This window comes from Thunnus albacares, chromosome 3, assembly GCF_914725855.1.
Source record: "Thunnus albacares chromosome 3, fThuAlb1.1, whole genome shotgun sequence".
NCBI lineage: Eukaryota > Metazoa > Chordata > Actinopteri > Scombriformes > Scombridae > Thunnus > Thunnus albacares.
The window spans coordinates 22,618,689-22,630,959 of NC_058108.1; the positions used below are offsets into that span (position 1 = coordinate 22,618,689).

At 40.1% G+C, this 12,271-nt stretch overlaps 1 protein-coding gene across 1 annotated transcript in view; it reads left to right on the plus strand.

Moving 5' to 3' along the window:
* gstcd (glutathione S-transferase, C-terminal domain containing) overlaps positions 1-12,271 on the plus strand; it is a 47,957-nt gene that overhangs the window by 295 nt on the left and 35,391 nt on the right. Inside the window, exons 2-5 of the mRNA XM_044347053.1 lie at positions 13-443; positions 1,463-1,921; positions 3,383-3,649; positions 6,914-7,007. Of these exons, the coding sequence (XP_044202988.1) occupies positions 24-443; positions 1,463-1,921; positions 3,383-3,649; positions 6,914-7,007 (1,240 nt within the window). The 5' untranslated portion in view covers positions 13-23. The remainder of the gene's footprint in view (positions 1-12; positions 444-1,462; positions 1,922-3,382; positions 3,650-6,913; positions 7,008-12,271) is intronic.

A 12,271-nucleotide genomic window follows, 5' to 3' on the forward strand; every position in this document is an offset into this window, starting at 1 on the left:
TTTTCTCCACAGTATTATCCATAATGAAGCACACAGACGTACAGCAGCAGCAGCAAGCCTCCCTCTTTCTAGAAGTTTGTTCCCAAAATGAGGAGTTGCGTCTCCCGTTGCACACCTCTATTGTCCTGTTTCTCCTGTCCTACTCTGAGTGCAAGTCTTTCAAAGTTTTTCTGGTCTTCACCAAACCTGCCAGCTCTCAGTCACTGAGGAGTCAGCTACCAGAGTCTTTGCACGTGTGTGACGTCCAGCTGGAGGATCTGCCTCAGTTGGTGAGGGGCTGTCGTCTCCCTGCAGTTTTGGATGAGACTGGGAGGCTCTGCAGGGCAGGACTGGCTGTGGTCCTGAGACACATCATCAACAAGACCACTGAAGCTGACCCTTCCAGAAATGATGTGTTGGCACTGCTGGGCTTCAAGAAGACATGTCTGAAGGCCTGTGCTGAGGTTAGTGGCAAGCAGAGAAACAAATTACCAAAGTGCCAAAAAGAAAAAGACTGATTGTGTCACAGCATCAGTTACATAGTGGGGCTTTCTGGCACAACTTCACCTACTTGTGGGATGCGTGGAAAAGGGAAAGCAGCTTTAAAGGGTAGAACTCCAGCAACACTTGGCAGCGTTAAAAACCACTATATTTTAAGACCTACCTTTGTGTTTTGGCATGTTGGCAGTTACTCAAAATCACAGTAACACTAATTTAACGGGTCCCATAGTTCCCTATAATGTCCTGAAAAGGAACTGATATGTAACTTTAAATTCACACAAAGCTCCCTGGGAAGGACTGTGTTATTTGATACTAATTAAACAAAATAAAACTAAAAAAACTGGGACAGTATCCAATTAGTACACTTTAGATTAATTAAATACAATTAAGTATTTATGCAAGTATAACCAAGTATTCTTGTGGGTGCACAGCAGGTCAGCTGAACATGCAAAAATGTGAACTTTGTTTACTGGCAAGAATACAACTGAACATTTAATGAAGATCAAAGTTTAGTATAATAAATGAATAATGAATCAATATTGATTAGGGTTTAAATGGAGCAGTTCTTCCTAGAAAAGTCAGCTGGAAATCAATATCAGCTTATAAACTCTGTACAGCTAATTCAACTCAAATAATTGTGCAAGAACCATAAAATAGAGTTATCAAAATTGCTTGTTCTTCTTCAGCCTTTTGTGGGTGTGTATTATTTTACTCTGTTTTCTTAGCTGATGAAATTTCAATGGTTGGCAAAAATTACTTTTACTATATGTTTCTTTAATGATCACACAACACTAGCAGGGTTGGTGGAATTAGTTTTTCTTTCAGTATGTCAATTAGGCTCTGATAATAGTGTCAGCAGCATCATACATAGACAAACATCAATATATTAATGCACAACATCTAATTTCTTTTTCAATTTTGAGTGTTGTATTTGACCTCAGAGATCTCAAAAATCTTTTCAATCCTCTTCCCTCACTCTCAGGTGAGCAAGTGGACCAGACTGTGTGAAATTGGCATCCCGTCTGCTGTAGAAGAACACCTCCGAAATCCCACAAATCAATATCAGCAGCTGCCTCTCTCCATCCTCACCCTAGAGCGACGGCTAGCGGAGCCTGTCAAAGTCCACAATGATGACAAAATACGGAGACAGAAACTGCAAGAGCAGAGACAGAATGAAAAGAATGAGTCCCCTGAAGGTCAAGGGAACACAGACTCTGACACCCAGCCCGGTCAGTCACCTCAGGTCTGTGATGGACTCGAGCTCAGGGCGGCTCTGGCCAAGCTGTCTGTAGATTCAGTTCCAGCTTTGACCACCAGAGAGAACTCTGAGATCAGAAAAGTGAAAACCACAGATCTGCCTCCGCTGGAGCATGTGTTTGCTGAAGGGCTGTACTTCACACTGACTGATGTGGTCCTGCTGCCATGCATCTATCAGTACCTGGTAAGAGCCTTGGAGTTTATGATGTATGCTTGATGATCAAAGGGTTGTCAGTATTGTAAATGAACCCTTTTGGCTTAGGACCTCTTTATTATTATTGCCTGAAATTATTGCCTAATTTAGATTCATGAAGAAATATATAACACACATTTAGTTTTATTATCAATGCATATACCTCCTGTATAACCCTTTCTCTTCAATGCAGTGTCACATTATATGTTTTATCAAATTTATCATAAGAAAAATTCAATTTTTTTTGTTCCTTGAACAATCAAGTGTATCCATGTAAGGTTTTGTCTCACAACATAAGCAATAGCGAACACATGACTTTGCTCTGATGTCTCCTCCTATAGATGGTGCCGTTCAGGCTACAGAACCCCCATTATGTATATTTACCGGCTTTTCAATGTATTTGTTATGATGACTTGTCAAATTGTGCATGACGTATGGTTTTGACACTCTGGTCAGGGTGAACAGACAGTACACCCAGCTCTTTTTAGATCCATCCAAGCAGAAACTTGAGTTAAGAAGACTCGCTGCATCAGACTTGGCACAGACTTTGCTCTCAAAGGTGGTCTAGAGCCACCTGGCAAAGAGTGATAACAGTGTATGGGAGGGTTTCTGTTCAAATGCAGCAGGTTGAAATGCATTTCAATTACTTTACTTTGGGACCATTTTTCTGTCTGCAACAGATCAAGAATGGGTGGGTTTATGGTGTTAAAACTCCTTAAAAACTCCTGCAAGACTTCAAAAGCTCTCACACATTTTCTGAATATTCATAATGACTGAATATTCTACACGTTAAGTAGAAGCAGCAATTGAAGTAACTGCAGTTGAGACCAGAGAGTACCAAGGCTGTTAATTCAATAGTATATATTGGTAATTAATTATAGATTATTCATCAGGAACGCTGCTCTGTCAGTCTGTGAAGCGGGTCTCAACCTCCATTTCACCCTTCAGCCGTCTCCAACTATTCCTAGACTGTGGGAATGAACTGGAGTTCTCACAATGAGGCTCTTAGTAGTCAGCTGTGCTCCAGTGGTTTCCAGTTTCACACTCAGCCTAGCGTGTCTCCTCTTAACGGCCATCACTGTCCACGACACATGCAGCCACAACGGATGCTCTCCCCCCCCCGCCCACTTGTCGTACTGCGGACTGCCCCCTTTCTCCCCCCCCATGTCAGTGTCCCTTCTCTCTCCTTTCTGTCTTCCACACACAGTCACACACAGTGACACCGCTCCTCTGATCATGTCTCTGTTTGTGTCTTTACCCTTCCCACCTGCCAACGCTATTTGGATGTTTTTCTGGATGGCCCCTCATTGTGTGTCAGTCCACCAGTGTGACGAGTGAATTCTGGTGGAACCTGACATCTCGCTCTGTTGGAGATGACACATCTGATGAGTCACTTAATCAATATCTCCTTTTTTTTCTCTTCTCTTTCATCCTCTTATTGTCTTTTGATAGTGTTCCCTTCAAGCCCACGCTGCGAGCACTCTTCACCAACTGCCCCACCTGCTGCGTTGGTACAGCCGTGTACAGGAGGTACCTGGGGTCCTTCGGGCAGCCAAAGACTGTGGGATGACTCTTTGCATCCTTGAAGCTCCCTCGCCCAGCCTCCAAGGGCCGTCAGCAGAGGCCAACCCAACTAGCCAACTGGAGCAGGAACAACAGGAGATGACCACACAGCCGCCCTTTGTTGGTGGCCCCAGGCCTACAATGACTAAACTTAAAGTAAATAACAACTTTTCACTTATTTCTCATCATGCTTTACCTCTCTGTGCTCTTCAGACATTTGCTTTAACATGCGCATATCCTGACTGTTCCAATGCCCCTTCACAGCACAGATAGAGGCTTTGGTTTGGATGCTCCAACTGGTTGTTAACTATTATCCCTGTAATTTCATGCCTCCATTTTCTGCTGATTGTGCCTTCAACAGTGTAGCTCTAAGTTAATGTTTTGGCTTCTGACAGATTTTCTTAATTGTAGAATTTTTCGTCTTTCTGCCAGTGCTTAACGTGTTTTCAGTCACAGAATTAGCATTTTAAGTGGGCTATTTAAAGGTTTTAGGATGCTTCTGTGTATACGTGTTTTTCTCTGTACAGAGGTTGCTTGTATGGTAGTATATTTATCAGTCAAGACAAACTTACAAAAAAATGACCTTTCATAACAGAATATGTTTATAAGCCCTCAGTGCATTATAAAACGCACACTTCACTATTCTCAGTTGATCCTGTTGCCACATGCAATAGTGCCAACAATGCAAATTCAGCATATCCCCATTTCAGGTGCAATAAAATCGATGAATCCAATCCAAAAGAAAACAAAGTTTTTTTTTATAGCCAGACTTTGTAGTTTATGGTGATAGCTGAAAATCTTAGTGTAATGAGACAATACAGCACACAATACTAGCATAATGTGTCCACACTCATAAAATGCAGTCCCCTCAGGAAACATTGCCAGTACACACACACACACACACACACACACACAAAGTCACACACATTTATAGCTGTCTTTGCTCCATAGCTCACCAAATATTACTCCTGTAACATTTCTTCAGACTTGCTTTTCCAGTAGGAGATAAGCAAGTCCAGCTGTTCAAAAGGCAACAGTCTCCACAGCCCTGACTAACCTCTCACCACTGAGTTTTCAGACTGTTCTCTTGGCCTCGTTGCTCTGCTCTCTCAGCAAAGATATTTCTGTGATTTCCTGCTGGCTAAGTGTCTATAACAACGTGATATTAAGTGACAGGAAGAGAAGAAAGCTAGAAAGCAGTAAAAGGCAGAGGGGTGAGGGCTGAGGGAGGTGGGTGGGATGTGTCTTATACATGCCTTGTTGCCGGATGAAATTTAGTGAGGCACAGATGTGCACAAATGACAGTTTTCATGGCAGATTGAAATCAGACATTAACAGCGAGAGGAATGTGTGCACACACACAGACACACACACAATGGCCACCATTCTTTCTTCCCAGAGTGATTACAAGGATGGCTGCGTGTCGCCACCATCATGTCTGCAGTGCAGCTGTTCTGTTGTTGTGGCCAAGGTTCTTGTGTGTGTGTGTGTGTGTGTGTGTGTGTGTGTGTGTGTGTGTGTGTGAGAGAGAGAGTGTGTGCGCGCGCACGTGCATACATCCTCATATATGACTGTGTGTGTCCCAAGGCGAGTACGTACATGGAGACAGAGAGATCTGCCGTCTGACATAGTGACACTCGATCCTTCACTGCTGCTAATCAGAGGCACCGGGCTCCTCTCGCTACACTATACATAATAAACTCATAAACTCTGCCTCTTTCTCACTTCAGTTAACACATACTGATACATGCCCGTCAAGCTGCCTGTGCAATGAGCTGTAGAGGAAAAAGCCCTGATCCAAAGTGTAAACAAAAGGGTAGTTCCAACGCTAAAATTCAAGACCCAGGACTGCAACCTTTTTTCTATCACTCCCTAATTGATTGGCAGTAATTCAAGGGCTAACACTAGACAACTTAATCTAAGATAGCAGTAAAAATGGCATTAATCCAGAATGAGGGTTTAGTGAGTTAACAGGATCATTTGAATCGGAAATCAGGGAAATCCTGGATTTTCTCATGGAAGAGTTGGGCTCACAGGAAAGCCTGTGTTCCAGAAACTGTGATTACAGAGGGTCTGTGTCTGCTCCTGTGGAAACTTTTGCCCTGAAACTAACTTGCTATATGGCAAGTTACTTTTTCCTCAGCTGGATATAAGGCTTTGACCATTGCTTGCCATTAAAAATGCCAAAAATCTCAGCCAGTTTGGTTGTTAATATGTTGTACCAGGTGTTTTTTGGCAACCAGGTTTCTTTTTCCATTTCATTATCCAGATTATTCAGTATATGACCGGTGCATTGTGACAAAGTGGCCTATTTTTGGCCATATTTTTGAGGCCTTTTTTTATGGAAGGCATGTATTGTATCTGCTTTATGTCTCTCCTAACGACGTGCCAACGTGTGGAACAAAACAGCACTAATGATTTGACATTGCTGTCATAGCAGGTTGGTGCGATCTTAACCCCTTGTTTTTCAGTGAGATGGACAGAATAATGATATTAATATGCAGTGTTACACAACACCCCAAAGTACAGGCTTATTGTAGCATAGCATATTTATTTATACATTTATTGTATATGCCTTGCAGCAATTATGCACAGTCAGTAACCTGTAATAAGAAGTATATAGATAATAATTTTGCAGCACAGTTAAATATTTATTACTATGGTCAATGGTGTAAATGTTTGTGGGTTTTTTTTTTTTTTCAAGTCATTAATCATAAAATAAAGCATTGCCACAATAATAACCAAGCTGTAGAGATAACCATATGGGATTACACAATGTATGAATAAAAACTCCAGCATAAAATTAATTATCTCACATCCTGTTATAGTTTAAGCACAAGGTGATTGCAAATTTATTCGTGGCTGTGTAGGACTTCATGATTATAATTAATAAGGAGGGCCACTGTATGTTTGTAGGCAAACATACAGCTGTCAGAAAAGATTTTTCCAAAAAAGAAATTTTTTAATTAATTTGTTTTCAACAATAATGACTCATTTCCTGTTTCCTGTCTTTATAGACAGTGCTAATAAGCAGACTTATTGTTCTAACGCTCTTATCATCAAGGAGACAAAAAAAAAAGAAAGTCCTTTACCTTGTCTGCCTCAATTTCCTGTGTTTCTCTAGTCTTTCTCCAGAGTGTATTGAATGTGCAGGAGTATCAACTGTACTGGTGAAACATTTGTTCTCACTCTCTCTCTCTCAAGAGCAATAAGTGCAGTAGCAGTGTTTTTTTTTTCCTCAGGTATAGTTTCAGATCAGTGTGAGCAAGGTTGCAAAGGGCCTGTTCGAGAGCAGTTCTCTTTAAATCGCTTCATTACAACCATTTGGACCACAGAACCTCAAGGCTGTAGAAGGGTTTCTATGGTAACGTGTGTATTTGTGCATGTGTGTGTGTGTGTGTGTGTGTGTTCCTCCCTTAGGAAAATGGCATCGAGGCAGTCTTCGCTCCTCATCCTTGCCCTGACTGGACCCTCCCATGGGACAACTTACCAGAAGCTATCAACCCCACAGAAGGTAAAGTTGAATCTCTGCCTTGTGGTTCTACTTTTTTTGCTTCCTCTATTTTCATTTTGCCCTTTTACTGTTTTCTGTGCTCTTTTGGCTTTTCTTTCTTTCTTTATCTTTTTAATTGTTTCTGTTTGCTTGTTCTTTACTGGCTCCGTTTTCACCCCTTCCTATCTGCATCGAAACCTTTCCTCTTTTTACCTCCCCCATCTCTTTATCAATATGCTTCTCCATCACTCTGTCTACTCCTTCTTTCTCTCACCTTATTACACAGCCAAAGTCAAAACAAATACCAACGATACTGTATATGGAGCAAGAGAGAGGACTGTGCATAAATATTTGCATAAAACCTTCCCGTACTCTTGTGGCCTGGTGATTTTCAGTAGCACTTTGCCGCCTCCCCAAAAGAAAAACATTAGCCACTGACAATCACAGAGCTCTCTGCTCAGCCTCAGCTGGATGTGTTTCCCCATGAGGCCCCCTAATGAATTTTAAACTGTTTATCTTTATGTGTTATCCTCCCTATGTTGTGGTGTGTCAAATAAGTCGGTGACAGAAACAGATTCAGTACAACAGAAACGCACAATAACCTGCACAAACAGAAGGGTTTAAACAAATATTATACAACATAGAACTTATGTGTGTGCCTTGGTGGGCACTGATTGCAGTGAGAGCAGTATCTAATAGGCAGTGGAAGATTGTTGATTACTGCCTCAGGTGGCACTGGTGGAGCAGAGAAAATAAATCTCTATGTTTCTGTATCTTCCCTTGTCCTGCTTGCATTGTTTTTCTTCTTATTAGTGAGATGCCTGTGTCGGTATCAATGCTAAATGGTGTGCATGTGTTGGCGTAGCTGCATTATATCAGTGTTATTTTTACGAGAAAATGGAGAAGGCTAATAAAGGCATACATATAGAAAATGAATTTAAATATTTCCTTTGTCTTCATCACTGTATTATGTATTCATTTCTTGCTTCCCTTCATTTTCACTTATCTGGAAAATTGTGACAGACAGAAGTTCATTCACATTGTTTATTTCCTCCACTCATCAGAGAACATGTGAAAATGAAACCAGAAAGGCATTTCATTATCAAGATACTGTATATAAAATTCAGCTTCCTCACTCTTTTGGCTCATGTGCTTGTGCAGGCTTTGCTTCTACTTTATTGCTGCCAACAGTATTCTGTTTTTCAATTACAGTATAGTTTTGAATCTAAACAAGAACACAAATGAATATTGAGTAAGTGAGTAAACCTGATTTCTAGAATAAATTTCAAAACCACAGTTGCAAAGTGCTTTACAAGTACTCATGGAAATACAATACCATTAAAACAACAAAACAATTATAGGGAATATTAAACATTAAAACAACATGAATAGTGAATATACATGACATAATTACCATGCACTATGTGTGTTTTTGTTTTTTCTGAAACTGAATTTGCCTGTTTGTGGTCCATCTCTTTACTTACAGTTTGTTGTTTTGGGTCAAAGTTTACAACAAATGATAATTTGTATTTCTGAGTTTCATTTTCTGGTGGTGTGAATATTCCACACACATCAATCTAATATGAAGTATTTAAGTATTGTGACACAATTTTCATTGACTCCGTACTCAGCACAGCGCTGGATTTGAAATGAAACTGAATCACAGGTGTTAGCGTGCTGACCCTGAGCTGTAGTTTAAGGGCATTTATGTTCAGAACAGATGGACAGTGTAGGAATTGTAACCATTTAATAAAAAGTACCCAAATTTTGGCGAAGAGAAAGACGTTGGGCATGATTAACATTAACTTTACTAAATATTTTACATGTAAGATTTGGTGCAAATCCTGTGCAATCAGTGAAGTCTATGACAAAAGGTCTATATTGCAACCATGGTCGCTTCTTGATCGTTTCGTGCATTTATTCTGGTCTTCAGCATTTGAAAACACATGACCAACTGGACTGAGATAAGGTGAACAGTCAGCCAAGAAAATTCCACTCTCCAAAAACTCCTTTGTTACTCAGCACTTTAACCTGTCACTGGTTTATTTCAAATATAATGTGCTGGATTAGAGTCAAAACAGTGAAACACATTATCATCCTACTACTTTCTGACTGTACTGTACTAGTTGTAATTTTTACAGCCACTTGTAGGCTATTAAGATACTTCCACAGGACATCTTAATCATCTGTTTCTATCAAAAAAAAACCCCACTGACATCTAAATTGAAGTGCTCTTGATGATGTGGGCAGTGCGTCTATTCTGAGAGTGAGAATCATGGAGAGGGACTAAATTTTAGTTGTCCCACTTTTGTCAGCTCTCTGCATGATAAACGCCACTGTTGATATCTCCTTCTGCAGTATTAGGTTGGTAGATAGGTAGCCCCTGCGTTTCAGTGTGTAATTAAAGAGGAGTAGAGACGAAAGGCAGCCAATTTGTCCTGAACCCCAGCGCGTGGGCTTTCCCATCTATCTGCTCCTACACTATACACAAATGGCTGCATACCCGCCTACACATACAGTACTACAGGGAAAATTGCAGCATTTTCCCCTTATGTATGCATACATATTTCCATACCTGCAAAACCAATATAGCACACACACAAGTCTTTTAAAGCTTATTGATATGTATTCACTTATCTTTTTTTGTGTAAGTGCATATACAACAGAGTGCAGCCTGTCAGTATTTGGATAGTTTTGTTTCAACTCTGTGGGCCAGAGCACTTTCATTCGAAATGAAACATCGACTTTGAGGTTAAAGTGCTGACTTTCAGCTTTAATTTGAGTGTTTACATCCACATCCAATGAACTGTGTAGAAATTTTAGCCCTTTCTATCCATACCCCCGAAGGGTAAAAAAAAGGCTACAATTTGTACACTATTCACGCAATATGGATGTGAAAACACCAAGTCAGTACTTTAACCTTGTAGTTGTTGTTTATTTGAAAGGCCTTATACTGGTGTAGAGCCAAAACAGTAAAGAACATATCACTTTCTTAATGCCATATGACTGCACTGTACAGTATATTTCTCTCAGACTTGCAGTATCTACTTCCACCTCCACGAAACAGGTGTAAGATAATCATACTTTTATGCACATCCGAAAAATTGTGCCTTATTTTATATATTGTTCCAGTCTGTCGACCCAACTAATTTGCATTCAGTGGTAACAAATCTTACACATTGATGCTCAGGCATGCACAATGTATAGAGGAACAAAGGAATCTCTATGCATGCAAGCTGTTTATATCCTCCTTGTGCAGAGGGCTGCTCTGGTAAATGCAGTGAGGGCTGTCTGCAGACAGGTAAACAGCAATGTGAACATAGGGGCCATTGTACAGAGAAGCCAGCGTCTTGTCTCCAGCACTCCACTTAATAGAGGGAGGAGGGGAGGTAGCAGATAAAGCAGGCTGGAGTGATGGAGTATGTGACAGTGGGAGATTGAGATAGGGGAGAGACAGCATGAGGAGAGACAAGAGTTATCTGGAGAAAACAAGGCAAGAGAAGAGGGGTGAACAAGACAATGAGGCATAAAAAGGGGAGGGCTGGTGAGGAAACCGCATAGTTGTCATGCTTGAGACATGCTGCTATTAGGTCCTCCAGGGTTGTTTTGGTACAAGGAGATGAGATGAGTTCCCATGTCTTTGTCTTAGGTTACAAAAGTATGACAGAAGTTGAACTGCTGGAGCGAAAACTGGCTCCATTTCTCTCTGTCTCCCTGCTGCGAGTACAACAGAGATATGATTGAGATTTCACAAACTCCACACTTGAGTGGTGTGAGTTTCCTTTTTTTTTTCTTCTTATTTTTCAAGGTTTGGTAGAACTGGGGGGAAAAGCTGAACAATGTACTGTATGTGGTTATTTGTAGATATGTTGTTATTGTTATGTTGGGGCAAGCCATCATAATTGGCATCATAGTTGTTAACCCAATAATGACACCTTTTCCCAATATGAAATCCACAGACAACCTCTGGTTAGTGGTAACTGGACTTCAGAACTTGATTTCATCAAACTTAAAATGGAAGCCAGTCAGATGGAACACTTTGACTCATATTAAATTTGTAGTAATTGTCTTCTTTTTACTGTAAATAAAACACAACTCCAAAGATGAGCAAAGATCTGATCATCTGGGCTGGACAGTTAATCATAAAACATATCCATATCCAGACAATTTATAAATTGTTATCCAATATGTAAATCCCTAACTTGTCTGTTTCTCTGTTCTTCTATGTTATACAGTTATTTTTCATGCCATCTTAAATTGGCTGGCTTTCTTCTTAAACCTGCAATAACTGATTTTTTAGCCATTGTAGTGTTGTGTTCACAAGCTATGAACAAAACACTGACATATTATCACTTTTTATGTTAATATGGTGAACATGTTAGCAAACAGTTACCTATTTACATATCCAGCAGATACAGAACAACAGTATCATTAATTAGGAGTCATGTTTGTGGTTACCTGGTGAATGTAATTTCAATATTTACTCTCCTTTTAGCTCTGTTTTTGGTCTCTATCAACTCCTGAGGAAAAAATCTGCCTTTTTAGCCACTAAATGCTCTACAATGTTCACCAGCTAGTTTCTAACTTCGTCTTTTATCTGCTGTTACTGGCACTATATTAGCGCACATTGGGTTTGTAGTGCTTTTAGTTTGTATCCATTCACATCGCAATCATAAAACAATCATCGTTAAAACAATCACAAGCATAATAAAAATATCAGCTAGTCAAACTTTAACTTTAACTGAAAGACGCTAAAACCCTCAGTAGCACTGAGAACTGCAGAGTCAGTTAATAATTCCCCCTCCTCCCCTTTTACATATAGTACAAATAGTCATGGGATGTATTGTTAATATGACAATATTGATCTTAGCCTCAGACTTCATCTTTTCTTTATCTTCATCTTTTCTGCTCTACTAGAAATGTGAGTTATCAAACAAAGTGTGTAGTTACCCTGACAAAACATATATTTTAAAAGTCTTAATATACACAATTTTGGTTCTTATATTGTAGTCATATAACGTAATGACATCTGTACTGTATGGTGCATGAGGTCAACTTACATCATTATATTGCTCAGCCTGTAGCAGGGTCAAGTTAAGGGTAGCTTGTATGGGATCTTTGCACTATTGGCTATTCAGCAGTATCATGTGTTGTTACATGGTCTCCAGCATCCTGAGGCAGCATTAAACAGCTACTGGAACAATGTTGCTGCAGCTGAGCTGGGATTTCCTACTCCTTCACAGACATCCTCCTGCATCATCATCATCTTCGTAATGTAAACCCCA